We start from the raw sequence: 27,112 nt of genomic DNA, 5'->3' as shown, positions 1-27,112 counted from the left end.
CACGTGACGGGCCGCGGCGCCCGCTGCGGCAACTGACGTCGCCTCCCACCTCCGCAGGCGCGGCCAGCCCCGCCGCCAAGGACAAAAGAGCGGGTCCGCCGAGCCCCCGGCTTCCTCCTCCTCCTCCTCCTCCTCGTCGACACCATGAGCAGCGCCGAGATGGGCAAGTTCAACATCTCCCCCGACGAGGACAGCAGCAGCTACAGCTCCAACAGCAACGACTTCAGCTACCCCTACCCCACCAAGCCGGCTGCCATGAAGAGGTGAGGCGGAGAGAGTTGGGGAGGGGGGTGTCGAAAACGCGGCTGCCGCCGCGTCGGGAGCGGTGTTGACAGGCGTCAAAGAGAAGCGCGGAGGTGACTGCGGGCGTCAGCTTCGTGCGCTGGGGAGGATGGCGGGGGCGCGGCGTTCTTCTTTTGGGGGGCACTCGGGTGGTTTTTCTCGTTTGCTTCCCGTCGAAGCGGGTTGGGAGGCGAATAGGCGAGCCGCCCGCGATAGTTACTGATGATGCGATATTTTTTTTTCCAGCCACTATGCGGATATCGATCCAGAAAACCAAAATTTCTTGCTCGACTCCAATCTTGGAAAGAAGAAATATGAGACTCAGTATGTAAGTACATAGCAATGACCTTTCAAAAACCAAAAAAAAAATGCCAAATTTATGTTTGCTTTAATTCTGAAATAAGTAATAACTTTCTATTAATTATTACCTATCTCCCTTTTCTCAGCATCCGGGTACTACTTCCTTTGGAATGTCAGTATTTAATCTGAGCAATGCTATTGTGGGTAGTGGCATCCTTGGTCTTTCTTATGCCATGGCTAACACTGGAATTGCTCTTTTTGTGTAAGTATCTTTTGGTTCATCGAAAAACAACCTTTCTGCTCTGTAATTAATAATGGAAAAATACTTGATGTCAGAATATGACCTTTACAAAATACGTAGTCATTGCCGTAGGTGCAGAATTGCATTTTGGGATTCATGGCTTGTTTTGAATTAAGAGGTTGCGATACAGTCAGAAGGACTTGCAAACATTAAACAGATTCATTGCAAGTGCTGCAACCCACAAAACATTTTACGGTGAATTTTCCTCTACTTAGCTGCAGTTTCTCCATGAATAACTGATAGACTTCCCATTTTCCAAGGGGAAGAGAGAGGTGCTACTGAACAGACTGAAGTCTGTATTAGCTTTTTCCTTCAGAGTGACAAGAGAAACTTTTCAATTAGTGGAAGTCCTAATTACACAAAAAGTTACGGGATCAGGCTCTAGAGAGTTAGAGGAAAAACATAGGCAGAAGGGGATTGGTTTATTTGTCTCTTGCAAGTCTGGTCATGTCTACTCTTAAAAATTTCTGTGGCCCAGTCCTAACGATCAGGGACGCGGTCTCCTTTTCCTCAGCTGACATAGTTGTGCCTATAGAGGTGCGATGTACTTACACCAAGAAAGAAATCATTTTTATTGCTATGCTTTTACTCAATTCAGGGAGCCAGTTTCAGCTACACCTATAAAAATCGGTGTCTCCCTGCAAGGGAGGGATGTGGAATAACTGGCATATCTTCATCGGTATGTCCATATTGGCAAAATCTTTCAGGTATAAGACAAGACTCCAGTAATGTAATTGGAAGTGGCATGAGGAAACAATTGTGTACGGTGCTCCTAAGTGTCTTGGGAAAGTACATTTTTCATATATTGGAGGCAGTTCAGCTCACACAACATGTAGTATCAGTGACTGAGTGCCAATGGGAAGCCACGGATGTGTTTAAAGGAACTTTGCATTTTTATCCTGGAAATGGATAAACGTGCTGAATATTCAAGAGCAAGTGGAGAGTAACGTTTAGTTTGAAATTTGCCTTGCTCTGTTGCCAGACTGCCAGAAGGTTGTAGGTCAGATTTACTTCCAGACACTTGACAGTATATCAAGGTGCTGTCCGTTTCCTGAGGAAACTACCAGTGTGTAAAGTTTTGATCTAAAGCATTTTATTTTAAATATATGGTGATTTTGTTAAGACGTTCACTTACTTAGATGATGCTAAACTGAATGAACAACTTAGCAGCATGAATTCGGAAGAGAGAGATACTTCATCTCTCTCTACATACCACTCATGCTCTAAAGATGTTCTGCAGCACACATAAGATAATCAGCGTCATGCACATTAGAACATCTCTGAGGAGAGGGAAAAAAAGAATTTAAGGTTAGATACTTGAAGAGATTTGCATATAATGGGAGTCCTTTTTTTCTGAAAAAAAAAAAAAAATGTTCAAAACTGTCAATTTAACAATTGGGTGCTGAGACCATTTAGTCACCTTTCATTTCCAGATACTGCATTCAGATCTATTTGCCTTCATACTGATCCAAAGATAAACTAGCTTGCTACCTTTCGAAACTTAGTGTAGTTTATATAGTTCCAAGGCAGGAAAGCAGTCAATCGCTGATGATACTGAGGATTTATGATGACACTGAGGGCATTACAGACATGCTTTAATAACTAGGTTCCAGATGCAGTGGATTAAGGCACTAAATTCTTCGAAGACTGTGTGGAGTCACTTGTGTCAGCGCTGTGACTTGTCACTTGTGTCAGCACTAAATAAATGAATGATACGGTCTGGAAGCCAGAAACGGAGCTTCGAGATGAGTTTGCTGACTGATCTTGTCAACACTGTAAGCAGCCATTCAAGGTTAGGACTGAGGGGTCCAGGATCTGTGCTGTTTTAATGAAATGTAACCCTTGCACATCTCGCTGTGCTGTTTCTAAGTTGATGGCTAAATTAAATCCTGGTTAATCCCTCTCTACCTGTCAGAAATACAGAGGTCTATTTGTGTGCATGTGTTGGTGTCGAATTGGCACCGTAACACAAGTTTCCTGCATTCCCTGTACGGATCTGCGAAGCTTTTCTCAGATGTTCTTGTTTCCAGTTCTTTGTGCTGTGTTTACCAATTTTGCCAATGTTAAAAATGGCACAAAAGGAATTGTAAAGAGTGCTCTGGGAACTCTAAATGGAGCTTGCCGTTTTTGAGCAGATGTGCTGATTCTTAGCTTTCCTGTAAAGCAGAATGCTTGTATAGGTATAAGAAAGGACAGGGATTTTTTATTTTTTTTTTATGTACTGTAATTTTCCACTGTGTTCTTCAGCAGTCTGGGAAGTCCCCCCTAGCGTGCCACTCCAGGAAGTGCATTTGCTGTGGGAGAGAATTGCAGTTGAGAGATCTGAATTTTAGATGTTGCAAATGTGCTTCTGGAAATAACATATATATTGCATGTAAAACCTGTGGGGAAGATAAACAAGCCAGTAGTAATTCCCATGTAAGCACACATGAAGAGTAACTTTTGAACAAAGAAAGTTATCTTCTTTTTTTTTTTAATGACAATAAATACATATTTCCATTTGAAGACACAGCTCTCAATACGTCTGAATTTTCAGTCAATTTTTTAAGGCTTTTGCGGTTTCATCTTCACATAAAAAAAGACATGACACACGTTTAAGCTGAAAAGCTGATTTGTTTAAGACCAAGAGATAATCTTCACTTTAGCTACAGTTAGTCACAACTGGATGTTCAGTAGATGCATGACACACTGTTGAACAAGGATAGGAAGACAGGAGAAATACAGTTTCTTGCAAGGATACAAAACCATTCCTATTGATACTTTGTTAAGCTATTCATATCAAATGTAGCCAGTTATAATGGACTGATGCTTGTCGGTGCTTACGCCACTTTCCAGTGAATAGAAGTGTTGTTTAATCCTACACTAGAATTTCTCTCTGTGCCTCTGAAATGCATTTTAGTATAAAATCCTTTCTAAACTAGGCATTAATTGGGTTTTCAGAATGCTTTTAGCTGGCCTTAGAATCTACAGGTTTTTCCCAGATAATAGTTTAATATGATTAATTTTTGTTTGATCCGCCTTTGTTTAATAAGGTTACAATAAGTCATTTATGGCTATTAAAAATTTGAAATTTTTTCCCCCCCCAGGATACTCCTGCTGTTTGTCTCAATATTTTCTTTGTATTCAGTGCATCTGCTTTTGAAGACTGCCAATGAAGGAGGTATGGCAAATTACTATTTTACAAATATATGGTATTTGTTTCATATGGTATCTTTGTGAAACACACCCTTCCAATGGATTCTTTTGGGGTTTTTTAGGATCTTTATTGTATGAACAGTTAGGAATGAAGGCATTCGGTATGGCTGGAAAACTTGCTGCGTCTGGATCAATTACAATGCAGAACATTGGAGGTGAGGACAAGATCTTAAAATGTCTGCGCTGTCAATAGTAATTGTTCCCTACTTATTCTTGGAGACTTTTTTTTTTTTCACACAACATGTGTTCATTAACTGCTTGTGTTCAAGTGAAGTTATGAAACATGTTATGTGATTCTTGCATCTTGTGGCATATTCTATATTTGTAATGATCTATGATGTTATTCACCTACAGCTATGTCAAGCTACCTCTTCATAGTGAAATATGAGTTACCATTGGTCATCAAGACATTTATGAACATCGAAGAGACCACAGGGTAGGTGTTAGAACTCCTCATCAGAGAAACTATTAGGAGAAACAAATACGGAGACTGTATATATTTTTATATGAAGACCACGTTCGGTACACCATAGGGTAGCTTCTTACTCAGACAGAGATACAGTAAGTTTGCCCTTCCCCTGAGTGCTCCACTTCATTTAGATCCAGCCTGTCCTGGAAAAAGGGTAGAAAAATACAGGTATCGCATCATATTACAGAAAGCAGTTCTCTAAAGAACATCAGGTAAGTGTTAATGTATGTACCAGTCAGTACATACTCTCGATAAGGAAAGGTAAATGTGGTTATGGTTGGTTTGGTTTTGTTTTTTGTTTTTTTCTTACTGCATTCCAACTGGTTTGGACTGAATATTTTGGTTTTCTAGTGTTAATATTGTGGGAAGTGATTAAATATAAGACTAAGGTGCAGTTATGTAATGAATGTCTTAAGGAACGGTTCTCAAAAAGACACGGGGACTAAACATTGAGATAAGACAGTTTATATGCCCAAGACTAAAATGGTGGCCACATTGCCATTTAGCCCTGGAGACATCTTGACTCCATAGTGGATTTCCTGCTCGGCTTTAAAAGTGGGTGCCTTGGGTAGGGTTCATTTTATCTAACCATACCGTCTGAAAGTTAGATTTTGAGCTTATCATTACTCTGGTCTTTGTATAAATCAGTGGAGGAAGGTGGTCCCCTGTAGTGGTCAGTTCAGTGCACCTGGCTTAGACACCTGTTTTGGGCATCTCCAAAGAACAATTTATCATATCACTCTATATTGAGAGGGTGTGTAAAAACAACTATCTAAAACAAGATGCCTGACTTCAGATGGATAGAGTTAAGTGCTATAAATCTCACTCTTCAGAGTTGTACTTCTGTGCCTTGTCCTGAAGTGTCCCAGTCTTGAGAGGGCTGAGCAGCTCAAGACTCCAACTTGCACCTAAGCCTGAGTTCAGAAGGTAGGCATTTTTCTGCCTGTGTTCCCCAAGGGGTTCAAGCCATGTGGTGGTGTTCATACAGCTTGCTGATAGATATTGTCATGACAACAGTGCTAGCCATCTTTTTTTTTTTTTTCTTTCTCTCTTTTTTTTTTTTTTTTATTTTCTGGAAGAATGTACCCACCCCATTTACTTACTAGTGTAATGTTTACAAATTCTTTGCTGGGAAGGTTCATTTCCCTCCTTTGGCTGAATTCAAGTCCCTATTTTCTACTTCTTAAGAAAGTACTGGCTGCTCCAGGGACTTATGAGGGGGCTTGGAGGCAAGTATTTTTAACTGTCCCGTCTTCAGAAAAGAATTCAAAATTGGCTGCAGTTCAAGAGGGAAAGTTAAAGGCTGTGAATCTCACTGGATTCAGCTGCTGCTCTGCAAATCTAGCAGACAAAATTAAGAAATTGAGATTTGTATCTTAAATGTTTTCTTGCTGGCTGGTACTAGGTAGCTGTACACTGATTTAAAGTAAATCTTTTCTCGGTGCTCCGGCAATTGTGGACCCCATTTAACTGAGTCTCTCCATGCGTTGCTTAGGGGAGTCTGGGTGGCTACCATTGGCATGGATTCCACTCTGGCAGCCTGGTGTCTAAAATGTAAGCACTTACCTGTTTAAATGTCCCAAAATAATGCTTACTGTAGGAGATATTCTGGAATTCTGAGACAATATTACAAATGCTAGCTCCATTATTAAAATTCATTTAGCAATTTTTAAAATACTCGGCTGTATTTTAAAGCTGTGCAATCCCTTTCTTTACTCTTCAGCACAGAAAAACTTTTAAGTCCTTGGTCTGAAAGTCCTGATGGCCTCCACATGGGGCATGCACAATAATGGTGCGCATTCTTATGACTGTATCAAATGCAAAGAATCCCTGTGCTGTGATTTCTTTTAAATATACCACAAGACTACTACATTCAAAAAAAAAAAAAGACAACAAAAGGTACATGACGTTAATGTCGTACACATCTGAACTTTCTAAAATACATTTTTTTACATTTAGTTATCCCAGATAAAACTGGGGAAAGAGATGACCAAATTATTTTTGCATTTACTACATAAATCCGGAGCAAGTCTGTTAAAGTTATTTCATATTTCCACTACCATATTTAGGCTTGCAATTCAGCAATTGAGTGTGAATGCACAAATTTCCAATTAGGTCATTAGTTTTTCTTTGTTTACCTAAATAGTATACAGTCCATTTTAAAATAAATACTGTTAGATGATACCATAATGGGATATGAAGTATTAATATTTGTGAATAAATGCTCAGTGTTACTTTAATTGCTTAAAGCATATAGGATGATCCTGTAGGACAGATGAAGAAAGCAGTTACCCTGCCACGATTAAATACTCAAGGTCAGTTTTTCTATTAGTTCAGTGAAATTATGTTCTATTTACACAGAGCTAACTTCATTTTTCTGTGTTTCAAAGGAAGATGTTAATCTTCTAACACTCCAAATGTTTTGTCAAAAAATAGCTGCTGCTTCTTATGGAAGAAATGGAAAAAATGATCTGAAGGAAAAAAAATTCTAAGGTTCTTGTCATAGATTCCCTACTGAAAGGGACTAAACGTGCCTCCAAGAGACTCCCAGTGCTTGTTGGAGTTTTCTCAGCCAGTGGGCTTGAGCTACTGCCTTAACTCCAGCCCTCACCTGTTTTTCTTTAACTCCTGCAGGGCACCCAACAGAATTTTATTTCCATTAAAAGTGGATCACCACCCTGCTGGGGCCCTGCAATATTCTAATACATCTGGAGAGTTGGGAACCAACATTTAAGCAAATTACTATTTTTTCCATGATTAATCCCAGTTGACCTCTTTTCCGACCAGTCGTTTACTTTCCTGTCTTCTGACTTCCAGATGCATATTAATTTTAGAAAAGGACACTAAAGGAAAGGCACAATGCAGGTTTGGGGTGAGATAAGAAGGTGTTGTAGGGCTTTAGGTCCTTATAGTGAGTTGCTAATCCTTTGTGACATCAGGTACTACACTTTTTGAAGAAGCCATATGTTGTAGGAGAAGATAAGAGTGAAGGCTAAACTGCAAATGTCATAATTTTTAAATACTTTGATTACTTACAAATATTAACTTTTTTCTTCAGAGAATGGTATCTTAACGGCGACTATTTAGTGCTGCTGGTGTCTGTCATCCTCATTCTTCCCCTGTCCTTACTGAAAAATTTAGGTAAGCAATGGAGTACAATCAAAATAAAAATGCATTGAAAATATTGTGGGGAAATAGGTTGATACAATGTTTGAGTCTTGAAGTACTATGTGAATTAACAACTGTCTCCAAACTTGTCTCTTGGGACTAATCAGTGTTTAGGTAATTGCTGTCAGTCTACTTAAAAAATAAAAATAAAAAAAATTAAAAAAGGACAAGAAAAAGATCCAGACATCCAAGCATCTTAAGTTACAGATGTGTTTGTGGGAAACGAAAGGACAATAGATAGGGTAGCTTTAGAACAAGGCTCAATGGTAACTTTCTGTTTGTGTTCTTATCACAAAGTTTGACCTACTTTGGTCAGTAGTGAAGTAGTATAATATTGTATAACAGTGTCAAAAGAATAGGGATGCTAGACCTGGACAGTTAAATTGTCTTTGCAATGTAAATAGAATTCACCTTTTTCATTTTAGATCCCAAGCAGTAGCAGAATATTCATACCAGATGCTTTATCTGAAATGGCTATAATTCAGTGATATATGTCAACAATTCAGTTTGCACACTATTTGTTCAGAGAATCCTGTAGCGGAACCTTACTAACTGAGAGTCTCAATGTGAATTACTTTCTCAAGTTACTACTTTCTACAAATTAAGTGAATCAATAAAAACAGAAGGAAAAGGCTGTTATCTCATAGTGCATTCTATCAGAATTAATCCTAGAGTCGTTCTTAGTATATAATAAGCAATTCACATAGTTGTTGATGGGTGTTTTTTGTTGTGGGTTGGGTTTTTTTTGTAAGTTATAAAATTTAATGTTACATACTCACTGTACAGACCCTAATATGTGTTTGAGAACTTTCAGATCTGGGTTGAGATTAGCGGAAAGTCAATGAATAATTAACTCGTTCTATGTAACACTAAGAAAAAGGCAATCTAAAGAGATCACTGACAGAATGTATTTTGTCATAATGTTATGACTTGAATGGTGTTTCTGTTTACTGTACCTTAGATTTTTTTGTCTTTCTTGAACACAGGATATTTGGGCTATACCAGTGGCTTTTCCTTACTTTGCATGGTCTTCTTTCTGATTGTTGTAAGTATAATCTTGTAGATTTCCAGTGCTTGTAAAACTGCATTTCAAAGTGAAATTAAACACAGTTTCTGAAAAGTTTCGCATATTGCACTAGTCAAAGTAACAATAAATACACGGCTTTATTTCTAGGTAATTTGGAAGATGTTTCAGATTCCTTGTCCTATGGACAGTGACATCATGAACGCAACATTAATAAATGTGACACTGGCATCTTTGGTAAAAGAAAACATAACAAGTGATGATGTGTGCAAGCCAAAATATTTCATCTTCAATTCACAGGTAACTGACTGAAAATCAGACTTGCTGTTGAAAATAATTAGGAGAGACTAAGTACATAGCAGATAAATTAGGTCATTTTTCCTTCAAGTAATTGCCCAGTTGTAAACTTGGGATGTGCTAAGACTTTCTGTTCCAGGAGAGTTAGGTACTGTTTACCTCCTGTAGACTGCATGTTTCCACACTCCAAATACACAGAAATTAGAGGAGCTTGAGGTACCTGCCTGAGATGAGTGGCAATAAATGCATCTCTCATTCTTCAGCGCAGCATTTCTCAAGCTTTCTCAAGTAAGTTAGTAAAACATTTTAAAAAGTAGATTGCAGAAGAAGATGAAGGAAATAGTAAAAGCATGCGAATGGGAAATGTATGCTAGAGTTTGGCATAGACATTAAGTTCCCCATCACAAAGTCTTCACTCTCATGAACGCTCCCAATTACAGTGGTGAATGCCCGCTCGTGGGGAAGAAGTACGTAACAGCCAATACCAAGATCAGGCTATAATGGCTTTAAGCCTATGAGATGCAGAACATAATTCTGAATGGAAATACATTCAGCTCAGCAAGGACTTCAGTGGGATTTGACAGTATCTGGTACCTCAGGGACTGGGTTTAAGAAAATACGAACTCGTTTTAATTTTTGCCAAAGTTTCAGTTGTAAAGAATAGCTAGTCTTTATGAAAAACTAAACTGATAGCTAAGTCAAAACTCAAAAATCTACTGATGAGTTTTTTAAAACTAAATTTCTAATGTCTGTTGAGATACTTAAGAAAGATACTTTTGTTTTTCAGACCGTCTATGCTGTCCCAATCTTAACATTTTCTTTTGTCTGCCATCCTGCAATTCTTCCTATCTATGAAGAACTGAAGAGGTAAATGTTAGATGTGCATCTGTAATTTCACTAAAGAAACAGAAGTAGTATAAAACAGTAGGTTCTCATTGCTAAAAATGTTTCTTTTTCTCTTTCTTACAGCCGAAGCCGTAAAAGAATGATGAATGTGTCCTATGTATCTTTTTTTGCCATGTTCCTCATGTATTTATTGGCTGCTCTCTTTGGATACCTGACATTTTATGGTGAATATTGCCTTCTCTGCTTTCTTTTAAATGAATTGTTCTGCAAAATTCACACTATTACTTTTAAGATAGAATAAGCAAGCATTTACTATGGGTTCTAAATATACACTGTTTGCTGGGGGTTTTGTTAATGCTTTTATAAGTGCACACCCAAAAGGAGATAAGTAGTAGAATTAGGCCCAAGGCACAGGATTAAAGCTGGATTAAAACAGATTCAGTGCCTTCAAGTTACCCCTGTGTAGATGTGCTTACAGGAGCTGTTGAGGCTTTCAATTCATATTGCTATAACAGTAAAATTCGTTAAGGATTTAGAGCAGAAGTGGTTGTTTGAGAAGTACATCAACTACATCTAATTAAAATACTGTTTTCTTTATAGGAAGGGTCGAACCAGAACTGCTTCATACCTACTCTGCTTATCTGGGTGCTGATGTTCTTCTTCTTATTGTGCGTCTCGCTGTACTTATGGCTGTAACCCTTACTGTACCTGTAGTTATTTTCCCAGTAAGTAATTAATTTTTTTAACCTTATTACCATTTTTTATTTTCATCACCTGTCCTGCTGCAGTCATTTACTGATTTGGCAACTCCCCTTTATTAGTTTATATAATTTTTCTCTTAACCAAAAAAGGATATTTGTTCTAATAAGCTTGATGAAATATCTCTATACTGTGAATTAAAATAAATTAAATAAATAGGCAACATTTATAAAGCAGTAGATACAAATACGTTCATTTATATTGTTTTGCTGGTATGGTCTGACTGGGGAGGTGGAACAGATTGCCCCTTTATAAAAGTACTTGCACTATTGTATTATAAGCTTACAAAACTCAGTGTGTTTTTGTAAGTACATTGTGAAAATGAATTCTGGCCATTTAGGTGTATGTTGTTCAGCAACATCCTTAGATGTTACAGAAACCCCTGGGATTTATTTTTCCTCAGTACAGATGTTTTTCCTTCTTTTTTCTCCACTACTGGCTGTGCTTTGAGAATCTAAATCACTGAAAAGAGAAACAAACCAGAAACACAGAGCTGCCTCTCAAGTGTAGGAAGTAAATATTAAAAAAAAAAACCAAACTACTTTCATGCCTGTCTTCAACTTCTATTAAAATCTGAACTGTTCAGGAAAATTAAGTTAAAATACTTTCAGAAGGAAGGTCTGATTCACGTGACAGTCACTGACTTCCATAATGAAGGCTAAACTGTCTTTTTGGTTTTGTTTTGTGTTTTTTTTTCCCACTCTTCAAAAGATCCGCAGTTCCATTACCCAGCTGTTGTGGGCAGGGAAGGAGTTTAGATGGTGGCGTCACTGTTCCATTACAGTTGCTCTTCTGGCATTTACCAATGTGCTTGTTATCTTTGTCCCTACTATTCGAGACATCTTTGGCTTCATTGGTAAGCATTTTCACATCAGTTCAAGTAGTCTTTCAAATCTCAGAAAATGCAGTTCTGATCTGATTAAATTATGTTTACCTGTTTATGAATATTTATTTCTATGCTTTTTCAATACAGGTGCATCTGCGGCTGCCATGCTGATCTTTATACTTCCTTCTGCCTTCTATATCAAATTAGTCAAGAAGGAGCCAATGAAGTCAGTGCAAAAGATTGGGGTATGTATAGACAGATATGTAATAGTTACGCTTGCTTACTAATTCAGAGCAGGAACTTTAGTTTCCTTCTTCACGATTTAGGAATTCCAAACACCCGGGGAAGGTAGTCATTGAACTGGCATTTAATGTTGTGGGAGTTGCATAGGTACTCAAAACTGAGGAGATAACCATCACAAGGCTCAGTTCACTTCGGTGACTTCTCTCACCCCCCCAACCCCCAATCTCAACAATAGTTGGGTCATTCTGTTGCTGATAAGAACTAGATTTCAACAGATTACCCTTTAGAGCTATACTAAAAACGTCTTGTCGTTCTCCTTTAAATTTTCTTTCAAGACCTACTTACATAATTTAGCCCGTAAAAGCTGACCTCCACCGATCATTTGGGACATCCCGACTGATGTTGGTGCTCTTACTGATGTTAGATGTACTGACCCTGAATCAAATCTGAGACATACTGAGTCAGAATCAAGTCAGTACAGTGGCAGAGCCTTACTGGTATCAGCAGCTACATTAACTTCCCTCAGGTGAGGGTGAGGTCTGCTATACTGAAAATAAATGTACTTTTTTTATTTGAAAAGAGACCCCAGGTATGAGAGAGATGCCTAGCTCCTTACTGTTTACTGTGATCTCTTGTCTCTTTTCCTTTGTCCTCCATGAGCAACGGCATTTGTGCCATAAGTGGGCATGACTATGGCTGTAATAGCAGTCTGAAATATATGTTTTCTTTTTTCAGGCTGCGTTCTTCTTTCTAAGCGGTATACTTGTGATGACTGGGTGTATGACGCTGATTATTCTGGACTGGACCCAGAATGTTGCATCTGATGGCCATTAACTGTCCTGGTTTAATCTCTAATACTCCACTTCAAATGCCAGTGTTCACTCAGATACCTACTGAGAACGAAAATGAGCTATTCAGCTTCCTTTAAAATGCAGATTCTTTGCTGATGGTTCTTCTGATTGTAGAATACCTGAACTCTGTCTTTAAGAAACTATTCTGCATGATGGAAGTGGATATTAACATCAAACCACCTGAGTGTCTGGCTGAAGGAAGTGACAACTTTATTCCATTCCAGAGAATGGACAGAACTCTCTGTAGACTTTTATCAAGCCATGTTTGGCTTTCATCATTGTTACTTGGATATTTTGTTATTTTACTTGAATGTGCCTAATGGAACCATTTGGTGTGTGAAATAACTCTTTAATTTACAGCAAAGTGTTTAAATAACCAATGAGAGAGAGAGAGAGAGAGAGAGAAACACTATTATTTTTTGTACCAAAAATTCTTATGGACCTCAAAAGCACTATTTTGACTTTAAGAAACGTTTTTCTAAAAAAGAATGAAAGAATAATGTAGAAGAGCTCAAAAAAATATTTAATCGGTGTCCTAAATTAAATCTAGTTTGCCTTTCAGTAGAGGCATAATTAGAAGAAATTTTATTTTAAAAAATACTTCTAATGACCAAAACAGAAAATGAACCAATTCAAGTCAAAATTCTCTAATTACAAATGCTTCCCATGAAATTCACTTAGTTCAAAGTAGAATGAAAATAATCCTGAAAATCAGTTGTCAGCTTATTTAAGTAACTACAGTTACCTTAGTTCCCAAAAATGGTGTGGAAACCCAAAATTTCAAGCTTTAAAAAAAAACACACCCTTTAGAACGGGTACGTTTGAGAAAAATGTAGTTAATATAGAAATCGTAAAGATGGCGTTGACATTTCCCTTCTTGAGGTACTCAATAGTGCAATTGAGTAAAACAGGGTTTGGGGGTTTTTGCTTTTTGTGTTTTTTCCTGTTGTAGATATAAACTGAATGGCACGGGAGCATATGAGGCCATTAATATAAAACTCCCTCCTGGAGTTCTCTTTATTAATAAGGTCCATTGTCAGTTGTAGCAATGTTTGTTGGGGTTTTTTTTCTGTCCAATCTATCTTGAAACAGGCTGTAGGAAAACAAAAAGGTCCTAATGTAGTTTACTAGTTGTATAATATTCAAAAACTGTACAGTATTTCTCAAATTACTCATCCGTTATTGGATTTTGAATTACTTGACTATTCTGTTTCTGAGTCAAATCCACAAAATAACTGCACCAGTATTTCATGCTTGGTACAAACTCTCTTCGCATACGCAACTGGGATTCCTCTTCCAATTTATACTGTATAGTAGTATTAAAGATAACCTCATAGGCTGGATAGTCATCTCATACTTGTTTGCTTCAGAAATAGGTAAGTTTCTTACGAGCCCTAGCTAGCTAGCTATGAAACAGGTGCTGTATGGTTGTGATTAGCTGTTTTGTTTCTAGTGCATGTTTACTCTTTCATTCTTATCCCAGGTTGAAGAGAAATAACACTTGTATAACAGCGTACTTGGCTTATAAGAGGTTCTCAAACACCCCAATTATTGGGTACAAAAGCCTAGACAGAGATTATTAATGAAATAATCATGGCAATGTGGTCAATTGTCTTCATCTGACATGGCGCTTTTAAAATCTGATTTACAAAGTTCCGCTCAGGCTTTGTGTCAGAGGGAACAAGTAAGGGCCTGTAATCCATTGATTAAACAGTGCCTGAGACTTTTTTGCTCTTGTAGAATTAATCAGGAACAAATCTAAAGGATAGTCACTGTTTGGCAGATAATGTCAGTCTCTGCCCAGCCATTTAAAATCTATGAAAAAAATTGCAGGTATTTTGTATCAATACTTCTGCATGACTGTAAGTACTGGTCACTAAGTCTGTAGTGTAAAACTGTAATGAGAAGTTAGATTCCTCTTTTGTTGTTCGTATTATTAGTTCGGTGGTACTCAACTGGCAATTACCGATCCTGGAGTCAGCACTGACGAACGCTCCTTAGGTACTTCTCTGCCTCAGGTACTGTACATCCATGGCTAACTACCCCATGTTACCTGATCTCCACAGAAGTGCTGAGCGTGTGCCTCCTCAGTACTTTGGCAGCTTTTCTTCTTCCTCTCAGCAAACGTAGAAAGGTGGAAGAGGATTAAAATGTTGTCTGCCTTTGAGCCATTTGTAGCACATAAGGGATGAAGCGCTTCCCTTGCCAGCATTTAAAAAGAAAGGAAGAAAGTGAGAAATAGCCTCCTTTCTCTCAGTAACCATAGTGGAAGGAGGTGTAAATGAGAAGTGACTACACAGTCCTTCTCAGCAGCCAGAGAGGAGGAAGGTTTTTGTGATGACACCTCATAATGTATCATACATGTCACTTAATTCTCTGAATGTAGCAGTTTCAAGATTTTACATTATGTGTTACATTATTTGGTGACTGGCTCTCCACCTGCAACAGTTGAGTTCCACTTGGCTGGGTTGATTTCCAACATACGATTTATTTAATTATGGGTTGTTGTTTTTTTTTTTTTAAAAAACCTGTCTGCTTAAAGTTACCCTCATGACAAACCACCCAAAAGAGCAGCTTCAGTATTAAACCACTGTTTTGTCACCTCAGTTAGACATTACTGTCTTCCATGATATTTCAGTCATAAATGTAACATGTTATTTATAAAACATTAATCCATTAAAACTAAACCTATTTTTCAATATTTATGATAGTCTATGTACATAAATTGTATGTGTGTATATACTGTAAGTATAATGTATATAATGTAGGTTTGGAAACCGGGACTTATGTATATATTCCTCTCATTACTGATTGTTACATCATTTCAAGGAGTTGTCCATGTTGTACATCTGTATTAACAACTGTCAAAGGAAAGATTCTTTTACAACAAAAGATAATGCTTACAAGAATGGAAGAAATGTGTCACACCTAAGATGTGTAAGAAGACACTAAGATTGTATTTATTACAAATGTATATGTTGCAGTAAACACAGGAGTCACTTGGGTCCATAAAAAGCATCGTTCAGGTTCATGTATACTTTTCCTCAAATTTACCATGGATGTTACAATTTCCTGAATGCAGCAACTTAACAACTTTGACAGTCTAACGTATTTGTTAGGCCACCAAATTCAGGCATCCTACGGTACATCTGTGTACATATGTAAATATCCACTGTATGGTTAGAGGCCAACACTCTAGCTCCAGTTGTTGGCAGGGAGTGCAACACAGTTTCAATGAAACATTGTATGTTTTAACTGAAATAAATAAATAGATAATCCTAAGCAATGTTGTGGTGGTTTTTTGGGAGGAGGCATTTGAAGGGTTTTCTTTAAAGACGATATTAAAAGTGTATCTTTAATTTCATGCATGTTTAACTTACTTACGAGCACTTTTCAGGAAGGGGGGGAAAAAAAGGAAAAATGGCATACGACTAAGTCCAGAATTTATGACACTACAAGAGTAAACAGAACAAGTCTGGACACTAAAGAAAATGAGAGATTAAATTCTGCAAGGAACCTGTATTATGTCATTTTTTTGCAGTACGGGCGTACCTGGAGACAAGACTCAATGTGTTAGATCTTGTGTTAGTGTAATAAATGAGTGAGTCTTGCCAAAATCCTGTGCCATTTTCCTGCAACTGAATCTTCAGGAGAAGAATAGCTGCTTCTTAAAAATTTTCAAAACCGGTGTGTCTGTTTCACCTGTATTTTAGCAATTGGATACAAACCAAGTGCAGCATATCTGTTCTTTGTGCTCCAGAAATCTGTATCAATTCATATGAATCTGTGTCTTTCCCAAATACTAAGAACTGGGTGTGAGAGACAGTGGAGGTGTAACTCTGTGTGTGATGTATACAACAAAACACTATATGAAAGGAATATTAAAGAGGCATAGTTAAGTACCCTGAAATTAGGAAATGCCTCAATTAAGGTTGCTTTAATTACATGATCGCATAGTATTTTTCATTGGAACCCCCACAAAGCAGCTATTCTTTTTTTTTTTTTAATCACATTTTCTGTGTGTTCACTGTGTTGATGTATTTGCTCAAAGTCCAAAGCCCATCCTGATGAGGGATGAATGTCCCCATTTCTCTCTGGTTCTCATTTTAACATCATCTTTGCGAAACACAAATGATTATTCAGTTGCCCAATGTTGCAGGCCTGTAAGAAGGTGTTAATCTGCCTATGCCTCTGGGGACTTGGAAGTGTGGAGAGGCAGCACTGTGAAGCAGCCATACATTTGAGTCTGCAATTTAATGTCCTGCGCTCGCTTATTTTGTATTTCACCATTTGCTTACATGCATCTGAAGCATAACTGCAAACAGGTTTTGGGTGATCATCATTCTTGAAACAAGAACCCTAGGCATCAAGGTAGCCACTTGGAAAGGGTGAGCATGTCTGGAAATGCTCATTCTTACAACTTGCCTACCATCACACAGGAATTTCATAGCAATAGAGAAGCCCTTGACCTAGAACGCCGCTTGACTAGTTGAACAATTAAGCCCACCTCTCCGCAATCAGGCATTGCCATCAACCTAAATAATATGTGAAGAGCAGTCTTTTCTACACACTACTGATTCCTCCCAAGAGCTGGCTCATCTGCTGTGATGAATGAGACGGTGCAATGATTAAAAAAAAAAAAACAGAATCACGTTGTGTGACAGTGTCTAAAATCCTGTGCCTGGAACTTCTTCATCCACCCCAAGGCCTTTTCTCCAGAAAAAGGATCAGCTGTCACTTAGGGTTCATTCACAATGCTGAGATTTGGGAATCTCACGAGGCCTCTGCGAGGGAGAGATGGCATCTTTATTTTTTTTCTTCTGGTTCCCCTGAAGTTTTCACCTCTTTCTTCCCTCCCAGCTTGCCAAGTCTGCTCTGTCCCATGGTCGTGCCTAGGCACCTCACCCCCAAGTGTTCACGCAGCAGCTGGATCGCATCAGGCCATGCCCCAAGGCTTAGCTCGTGTACCTGTTTGCGGGACAGCGCAGCTCCCGTTTGGTCTGTGTGCCCAGGTTTCCTTTCTTGCAGAAACAGGGCGGGGGGGAGGGGGGTGGCGTATGCCCAAGTTTCAGGGCCAGAAGGAGCTGAGATGCTGCGAGGAAGCCCCGGGTCCCGTCCTTCTGGGAATGTGGACATGCCACCCCATCTCCAGCGCAGATGTGCCCAGCGCCCGCTTCCTCCGCCTTTCTGGTTTCAGTCTCGTGAGCGTGATGGTCTGAACCCCACCTGCCTTCGCGCGCATTTCCTTCTGTCTTCTCGCTCTCAGCCGTCATAAGGCGACTCCTCGTCAGCTCCGCCGCTCTTGCTCTGACCCCAGTCCCAGTTTGCCAGCTCCCCAGCAACACCACCTCTCCCAGCTCCTCTTGCGAGCCACCTTCTCCCCTCATCTACTACCTTCGCAACCCCACGCCTGCCCGAGTCCAGCTCCCACCCTTCCGCAGTCACTTTGCCCCGGCACAGCTAGAAACATCTTCCTTTGATTTCCCTAGTCTCTGCCCAGCCGGTCTCCTCACAGCCTTCCCTCTAACTACAAGCCTTATTTTCTTGTTCTTTGTCCATCCTTCCAGTCCCAGCATTCCAGCAGTCCCACGTGGACTCCTTCAACAGCCCGGAGAAACCCACTTCCACACTCAGGCACCTCTTGCCCTTCCAGCCTTTGGCCGAGTGGGAAGCCCTGCTGTAGAGAACGGGAGGGGCAACTTTTCCCAGGAAAAATGATTCATTATTTTACTACGGGAAAACATCCTCTTTTCCCTGATTTTACTCTCAAATGGGCCAAATCATTTAGGCTGATTGTTTTTCCACAGGGATGCACAAAAAGACCACCCTGCTGCAATTACTCGTAATGGAAATCGTCAGGAGAAACATCTGAAGCTCAGTAACGTTTAAAAGAACAGAAACGTATGCCAGTAAGAGAACAGTCAGGTGATCCCAGTAACAGGTGGCATCATCAACCATGTTTGAAAATGTTATCAAAATTAGAAAAAAGTGCTATTTTTTATTTTCATTATTATTTACATATATTAAAAGGGAAAAAAAAAAGGTTTTCCAATTGGAGAACATAAATTGATAGGTAATATGTGTTGGACAGTTACTAACAATAATGTAGAAATTCAGTATGGGTCTTGGAAAGGAAGTGTAGCTTACATAACTAGCTTTTTGGTGATCTTTAAAAATCTTCTTCGCATCATCTCCAAACAGCTCAGATTGCAGCGAAATTAAATGGAGCCAAGTGAAGTGCTGCGAGTATTCCCAAATGCTCAGGAGTTACTGGGCCGGGGCTAACGTGGTCAACCACGCGTCTACATTTTGTTAAAATAAATACCAGTTCGCGAACAGCCGATATTGCTCCTTCCTGCCCGCCTCGGCAAAATGATTTAATGTGCTGGTAGAGCATTATCTTGGGGCTGGGGCCCAGGTCGCTACACAGGACGGACAAACAGACAAGTCTCACGTGGGCTGGGAGCTGGGGGCACCTCAACCTGCCTGCAGTGGGGTGACCTGGTGGCCCGGCTCGAATCCCCGCTGAGGACTTGGGTGATGGATAAAACCGGTGACGGGCAGGCGCTTCCACTGCGGGCAGGACACAGGGAGCACGTCCCGGCGTAACGGCCGAGGAAAACGGAACCGAGGTCAAAAAGGCCACAGCAGAGCCGCGACTTTGCGGAAACGGAGAGCGGCCGCGCAGCGTGAAGAGAGTTTCGTGCCGTGTGTGTCGGCAAACGGCAGCCACCAGAAGAGAGACCTTCAGGTCTGAAAATAGTCGCTGCTAAAATATTTGCATGGTGCTTTTGCCACCATCAGGGAAGCATCAGCTGTGAAACCGTCGCTCCGCAAGGGTTGCTGGACTCCAAATGAAAATGGCACATGAGGGATTTCTGATGAGTTTTTCTGGGGGAGGAGTGAGGAAGTCCCTAAGAATACTCAGCCACGGGAAACGGAGCTGTCACGAGAAGCTGCCGAAGAGTCACCAGAGACCGGCACCGGGTGCAGGTATTTCCTGCTGGGGAGCAGCACCAGAAGCAGCGAGCCCGCTGCTTGTGCCGGCCCACCGGCAGAGATCGAGACTGCAGGAAATGATGAAATCTGCACCAACACCGATCGACCGCCCGTGGGGGACCATCCGTAGCCTCCTGCCGTTGCCCAGCTCGGAGGGGCTTCCTGCTTGTGCGGGATTTTGGCTCTTGTCCTCTTCCCAAAGATCAGGCGGGTCTCTTGCCTCACTCCAAAGATGACGTTTCCGAGCACAAATAAGACTTAAGTTCTTCTAATCAGGTTATTAAAATCACAGGTGTCCCAGGAAGCCTTTTGAAGTAAATGAGTCATGCTTGGTGTCAGATCACGGTTTGGGGTGACTCGGGGGGGGGGGGGGGGGGGGCTGCGTATGTCTGTGTCTGTGTGCACACACTGGGAACTGTGGGTGCAGTGGGTTGACCCTGGCTGGACACCAGGTGCCCACCAAAGCCACTCGATCACTCCCACTCCACAGCTGGACAGGGGAGAGAAAATATAACAAAAGGCTCATCTGTTGAGACAAGGACAGGGAGGGATCACTCACCACTTATGGTCACAGGCAAAACAGACCCAACCTGGGTAAAATTAACTTAATTTATTGCCAATCAACTAGAGTAGGGTAATGAGAAATAAAACCAAATCTCAAAACATCTTCCCCACACCTCTCCCTTCTTCCCAGGCACAACTTCACTCCCAGATTCTCTACCTAGCCTCCCCAGCAGCGCGGGGGGATAGGGAATGGGGGTTGGGGTCAGCTCATCACACGTTGTCTCTGCTGCTCCTTCCTCCTCAGGGGCAGGACTCCTCACTCGTCCCCTGCTCCACCGTGGGGTCCCTCCCACAGGAGACAGTCCTGCACAAACTTCTCCAACATGGGTCCTTCCCACAGGCTGCAGTTCTTCACGAACTGCTCCAGCGTGGGTCTCTTCCCTGGGCTGCAGTCCTTCAGGCACAGCCTGCTCCAGCGTGGGTCCCCCACAGGATCACAAGTCCTGCCAGAAAACCTGCTCCAGCGTGGGCTCCTCTATCCACAGGTCCTGCCAGGATCCTGCTCCAGCGCAGGCTTCCCACGGGGTCACAGCCTCCTTCGGGAATCCACCTGCTCCGGCGTGGGGTCCTCCACGGGCTGCAGGTGGAGATCTGCTCCCCCGTGGACCTCCCTGGACTGCAGGGGGACAGCCTGCCTCACCGTGGTCTTCGCCATGGGCTGCAGGGGAATCTCCGCTCTGGCGCCTGGAGCACCTCCTCCCCCTCCTTCTGCACTGACCTGGGGGTCTGCAGGGCTGTTTCTCTTACATGTTCTCACTCCTCTCTTCCAGCTGCAGTTTCTGTGCCTGCTGCAACTTTTTCCCCTTCTTAAATCTGTTCTCCCAGAGGCACTACCACCATCGCTGATGGGCTTGGCCTTGGGTGGCAGCGGGTCCTTCATGGAGCTGGCTGGCTTTGGCTCTGTCAGAAATGGGGGAAGCTTCCAGCAGCTTCTCACAGAAGCCACCCCTGTAACCCCCCCGCTACCAAAACCTTGCCACGCAAACCCAATACAGAGGGTACAAGGGCTCTTCAATCTACTTGGACTTACCCAGAAAGACAATAAAAGGTCAAATGGGGAAGTGAAGCCCACAAGTCCTTCTTCCAGTAAAGCAGACAAGAACCAATATTGGCTCCCACACCTACTTTATTTTTCTTGGTCCCAGAAAGGTCCAGGATTTTCCAAATTCCTCTTGCATATTGTACTTTTGAAGCCTATACTCACTCTGGTAGCTGCAGCAAGCTGGCCTTTAATCTCTGTTTTTTCTGCAAGAGCATTCATTTCAGGTATGCCATATTTCACATACGTGGCTCCTTCAGACCTTAAACAGTCAACTTCAACCCCAAATGGATTATAAGGCATAAATGGAGCAGACTTTCCTTTCCCAGGACCAAGCCCCAAGCTCTGCAGTGAGCTCCCCTAAACTACCAAAGAAAATACAGGCCATGTCACCAACCGGGTCACACTAACGTTATGAGCTGTATTTCAAAACCAAGTCAATAGTCTGACATAAAACAAATGGTTTGGGTTTTTTGCTGCCACAGATTTCCAGCCATTGTGGTAGGTCAAACACAGCACTTCACTACTCCTGCACTTAACAGAGCCAGTTTCCATCTTGTGGTTAAATTTCTCAAGCCATTTAGACAGTCCATATCTTGGATCAACACACTGCTTATCTCTGAGTCCCAGTGGAGAAGTCCTATGACGGTTATTATGTCTGAGCGTGGCTAACTGCTAAAATATCCATCTGTCCTCCCCTGCAAATTTTAGTTTGTCAGGGCACAGCAGCCCTCTTCTGCATTTTGTAGCAGCAACTTGACCAAAACTAAACCTCTGAAGCATTTCCGTTCTTACTTGCATATGGATAAGTGTGGGAAAGAATCAGATACCATCGCTGTCATCCAGAAACTTTGGAGAACGATGAAATCCTTCTGAAAAAGGCATCAGCAACTATTTGGAGTAACTACTTTGATTGCCTTCTTATTTTTGTAAATACTGAGAAGATTTAAACACATGCAACCTAAAGTACTTTCACAGATTATTTTGTTTCTGTCAGTGCTGCTGTTATCTGAGTCGAATTGCCCGTGATTCAGACTTTTGCCTTGCTGAAGTGACTAGACATGGTGCTTTCCCTGTCTGCGCACAGGGAAAATAGTCCAATAACACAGAACTGAAACTACAGAAGTTCCTATGCAAAATCTTTTCTGCTTTCACTTCTTTCGCTCTTCTTCAGACATTGCATTGTAGCTTTCCCTTCTCCCTCCCACCACAGGCACCCAGAAACATTCACTTTTCAAATTCTCACAGGGTTTTACAAACTTCTTAGCACTTAATTTTTCCCACAAAGAAACGTCTTTGCTTTTCATTTGCTTTGTAGAATTTCCCATATGATCGTCTCATAGACTGCAAAGATGAACTGATTCCAAAGAAGTACCCAGGTCCTTTTCACCCAGTCTAGCAAATTGACTACCATATTTTATGAAACTATAAAAGAGGGGGAATTTTTTAAAGACTCAGTGATAAAAAAACAGTGAGAAATATTACGATATCTTGGCAGTGAGTATGACAGCCAACTGATGCGTTAATGCTACTAAACTATGGTTTGCCTTCAACACTGGAGAGCGTAGCTGAAAATGTAACTGCACAAAGTTTTCTCTGCATCTTCCCGCTGCAGCTCGGCCATGCTTACCTGCTGCCCTGCACACTGACCTGGCATGCAAATCTTTGGGGTTTGTGCTTTTTTCCTTTAGCCGATGTTATGTCCGTGAGCCCACTCACCCTGCCGCCTCGCAGGGAGATGGCGGATGCAGAAAGATGCCGCAGAGGCAAAGGGGTGGGCAGGTCACTGAACTGGCTGAGCTGCCCAAAAGAGAAAGGTGTCCAAGACAAAAAGTTGACTGTGTGCTAACGAAAGGGCTGCTTGATCAAAGGTGCCTGCCTGGTGGTACCTGAAGGGTGGGAGCGAGAGCTGCCGGCAGCCAGTTATCCTGCACAAGGAAAGGAGCCGCCACGTGGCAATGGGCCTCGCTGAAGCCATGGGGAGGGAAAGCAAGCCAGAAAAGACACAGAAGGAAAAAAAGGCCAGGAGAGGAACAGAAAAGGAGAATGATTTCATGCTTGGGAAGAAGGGAAAAAGTAGACCCACTGATAAATGAGAAGGGAGATGAGAAGAACGTCTGTGCAAAACATCAGAAATCCCAAAGTGATTTCATCATTATTTGTTTGCCTCCTTGCTTTTCCCTGAACAGGAGGGGAGGAAGGAATTTGTGGAAGTAATCCTGGACAAGGTACGTATAACTGAATGTGTGAGGAACTGAACACCAGCCAGCCCAGCCCATAAAGCAGCTCAATTAATAAATATTCATAATAATTTGAAATTATTTTGAAATCATGTGAAAAAAGGTTGGAGAAAACTGTACGTGTTGACAGTCTCCAAGGGAAACCTGAGTCATTACTTCAGTCTTGTTACTTAGTGCCCACAAAGCTATCCCACTGGCACATTAACATAAGGAATAAAATAAATCACTGTAAGCCAGAACCCTTTCCTGCTGACTGTGAGCAATTACTAGCATTTATATGCTCGGTGAAATCAAGGAGATAACTCATCTGGGTAGTATGGAGGTCCAGATCACCATCAGAACACGGATTTTTAGAGTGAATAACCATTAGAAATAAGGAACGAATGAGTTTTTTCAGACTCCACTTGTTTCTGACTCTTAGCCAAAGGTACATAACCCTTTCCCTGTCCTTGTTTTCAAGCTGACAATGAGCAAACTCATCCTGGAAAACAAAGGAGCGCTGGCTTCTGGCACGGCAAAGCATCCCAGGAAAGCCGAGAAGTTGTGGGCAGCAACGGCTGGCGCAGCAGCCATGGGCCATGCAGCAGCTGGTGCAGCCCTGCAACAGCCTTTACAGGCAAACGGACGGCAGGTCATTCCTCCTTCTTCTAAACAGTCACAGATCAAATACACAAGCATATGTGTGTCTGCCCCTCTCCAGAAAAATGTTCTTTCTTGTTATGGAAAGCTTTTGCAGTGACGAGTTTTGGTGTGACAAATATAAGACGTAAAACTTACTTATTCCCTAGGGAAGTGATCAACCTGGGCCATAGCCTTGAGGGACCCCAGGATTGTCACTCTATACCAAACCATACCAGTGATGCTGTACACTTTTCTACTCGTGGTCAATTGCAACATTCTGAATCACAAGGATCACGCAAAAATTGCAAAGTCACAAACAAGATTCTGACCTTGAGTTAGTAACTTCACTTCCTGAAAATAAATCAAGAGAAAAAGGTAGGTTTGACGCAATTTTCCAGGAACCAGCCAGGAAGGAAAAGAGGGTAAGTATTTTCTTCTGGCCAAGAGATTGATGGTGATATTCACATTTGAAGGGAGGAATTTGCCTTGACTCATAGGAAATATCTTTGTTCTCTGGGATTTAAAAACAGCCTTTGTGGAACAAAATAGATGGCCTGAACTATGCCCGTGTTTCGAGGAAGGATAACTTTGCCTATTGAGAAGAACAAGAAGGTGAAGAAGTATTTTAATGGAATGTGAGGGCGTTTTCATTTTTCTTTATAGCTGGCTGCACCAAAGGCAGGCGACAGTGGTGAATTATTTTAAAGAGCATAGCAACACAGAAATTGAAAGGTGTTTAGATTTTGAATAATTTATTTGGGTTATGTTGCTGTTGTCAAGCTGTTCGCTTATCTAGAAGACACAAAAATGGATAAATTCTTTGCTCTGAAGAGATTTCAGTCTTAACAGTGGCGATCTCATGTAATGTTGGTACTAGCTGTCACACTTTTACCCCAGCTCACTTTTTTTAAACCTAACACAAAGGTAACAAAGATTAATAGAGACAATAACAGAAACAGAGATGCAAATCCCCTCCAAAACCCAGTGAAGGTGCTCACTCATCGTCCAATAAACTTTTCTACGCAGAAGAGGGCCTGGGGCTTGTTAAAAACATCTTCAAATCTGACAGCATTGTTATTACAGTCCCAGGGTCGGGTTTTTTGCTGGAATTAACGCATTTGTACTCCAAGCACAATGACGGAGCAAGGAGACCAGCAGCACTTGAGAGAGGACCAGAACTTAAAGGCAAAGTTTGCATTCACTGCACTGTGCTTGGGGCTCTGGGGGTCCAAATGGAGTATATGCTTTAAGCAGCTTGAATGGTCCCACTAACTTTAACGCTTATTTTAAAGTAACTTTGGACTCGAGCCTAAAATAAGTTATTTTCGCACTCAAGTCCTCCTATACAAAATTAATTTGGAAACCAAAAAAAGAAAACGGAGCTCAAACTTTGCACCGAAACAAGCAAGTAACTCGGGCACATGGTGAGAAAGACGACAGGGAAAAGCCCTGTGGCATAAGAAGAGTTACCCCAACTCCCGGGCCTGCTGCTGATACCTAATCCTATTACAGATTGTGCCTGGATCGTTACCAAAACTGTTCTCATGATATTTTCCATTTCAAGGCCGAAACGCCTGCGTGTGTTTCACAGCATTGGGCATGGCACCCAGACGAGAGGGCACGGCGTCGGCGCGGCCGGGCGGGCCAATGGTGGTAAAACAAGCTGTGCTTCTGGGATGCATTTACCAGGTCTTTGGCCTTTGAATGAACCGTCTTTTCAGTTTTATGGGCTCTTACAAATATTCCCAGACGTTGCTCCAGCTGTACCAGTCAAGGAATTTCTCACAGACGCCCTTTCACGGTAAACGTTTTGAGGAACTTCTCAGATAACGGACCTGAAGGTATTTCAGGGAAGACACGGCCACTTTTGGAAGGAGGCTTCTCAGCGGGGGAGTTTGGAAGAGGACCACCTCCACGTGGCTGCTGGGTGAATATCTTATTTAAACACCGGTGCCACCCTGCCACTGCTGCCGCGCCGTGCGGGCGCCCGCGCACAAAATGGCCGCCAAGGCGGAGGGCAGCCGCCATGCTGCGTGCGCCGGGCCTTCCCTGCGCGGGCTGGCAAAGCCACCGTTGTCCGTTGGGTGAGGTCATACCACAGCACGCAGAACAATATTGCTGTGTTCCCTTCCTGCTGACTAATTAGTGGCCAACCTGATACCTCAGAAAAAATTAGGACAATCCCTGCCTGCTGCTGTTAAATAGTCAAGTTATGAAAAAGCAATCATTTCCTTTAAATTCAGTTTTCATTCTCCTCTTGTGGCAAACATTTTTTCATTCTGCTGTGATATACAACCTTTTAACATTATTTTCTGTCTGTTAAGTTTCCTGTGTAGGGAGCATCGTCCTGGCACATTGTATTAATCCTTACAGAGGATCAAACGAAAAAAGATAAAAATATTCAAATTTTGGAGTTATTAGGATCCTCTTGAGAATGACTTTCTTGTTTTCCATTTCCTGTCAGAATTTGATTTTGCAAATGAAGCTGACACATGCAAACCCTGATCACATCTTGCTATTAGCTTTATATTTAGACTTACGAGTGTGATTTAGAATTAGCTTGGGATTATCAGAACTTCAGCTGCTCATTTCTTTAACTCTGGGCCCTGAAAAAAGCTCTGCAAGGAAAGTGTATCTGAGGACACCACCACAATAGATCAATAAGAGCATTATGTGTCATAACACATTTCTATTAAAGATAAAGCACTTCCTGCTCGTCTGAAAGGTGTACACCTATCTCCCAGAACATCAAAAAGGAAAAAAGACAAAACTATATATCCCAAACCAAATGCATATCAAAACTGATGTGGAAAACAGAAATAAACTAAAGAATTTTCAATTTGGACATCAAAGGACTAACACTGAAATTTTCCTATACGTCTTAAACAGGACTGCAGAAAAACTGCAGTGTAGCAGAGGAACTCATATTCTCAGGAAAGTCCATTATAAAACCTGGAATGTCCCATAAAAATCATAATTTGATTTTGTTACTTCCTTCCATGAACTTTGTCGCAAGAACATACTATCACCTTCGCATGCTGTAAAATGAAAAATGAGAATATGCTATTATATATATCGAAGTAAGTTT

General features: G+C 41.4%; 1 protein-coding gene across 2 annotated transcripts in view; it reads left to right on the top strand.

Moving 5' to 3' along the window:
* The window catches only part of SLC38A2 (solute carrier family 38, member 2), a 16,543-nt gene extending 700 nt beyond the window's left edge, over positions 1–15,843 (top strand). The window contains exons 2-16 of one of the 2 annotated variants that reach the window (XM_010574082.1): positions 58–263; positions 529–610; positions 729–844; positions 3,970–4,043; positions 4,141–4,233; positions 4,433–4,514; positions 7,606–7,688; positions 8,702–8,760; positions 8,890–9,039; positions 9,824–9,903; positions 10,006–10,106; positions 10,483–10,607; positions 11,353–11,497; positions 11,615–11,712; positions 12,446–15,843. In XM_010574082.1, coding sequence (XP_010572384.1) covers positions 145–263; positions 529–610; positions 729–844; positions 3,970–4,043; positions 4,141–4,233; positions 4,433–4,514; positions 7,606–7,688; positions 8,702–8,760; positions 8,890–9,039; positions 9,824–9,903; positions 10,006–10,106; positions 10,483–10,607; positions 11,353–11,497; positions 11,615–11,712; positions 12,446–12,544 — 1,506 coding nt within the window. In that variant the 5' untranslated portion in view covers positions 58–144 and the 3' untranslated portion in view covers positions 12,545–15,843. Of the gene's footprint in view, positions 1–57; positions 264–528; positions 611–728; positions 845–3,969; positions 4,044–4,140; positions 4,234–4,432; positions 4,515–7,605; positions 7,689–8,701; positions 8,761–8,889; positions 9,040–9,823; positions 9,904–10,005; positions 10,107–10,482; positions 10,608–11,352; positions 11,713–12,445 lie in introns of both variants that reach the window. The other variant, XM_010574081.1, reaches the window with a different exon arrangement.
* Positions 15,844–27,112: the final 11,269 nt, after the last annotated feature.

Source organism: Haliaeetus leucocephalus, unplaced genomic scaffold (assembly GCF_000737465.1).
Source record: "Haliaeetus leucocephalus isolate CR32 unplaced genomic scaffold, Haliaeetus_leucocephalus-4.0 Scaffold406, whole genome shotgun sequence".
Lineage (NCBI taxonomy): Eukaryota > Metazoa > Chordata > Aves > Accipitriformes > Accipitridae > Haliaeetus > Haliaeetus leucocephalus.
This window is presented reverse-complemented; position numbering and strand designations above follow the sequence as displayed.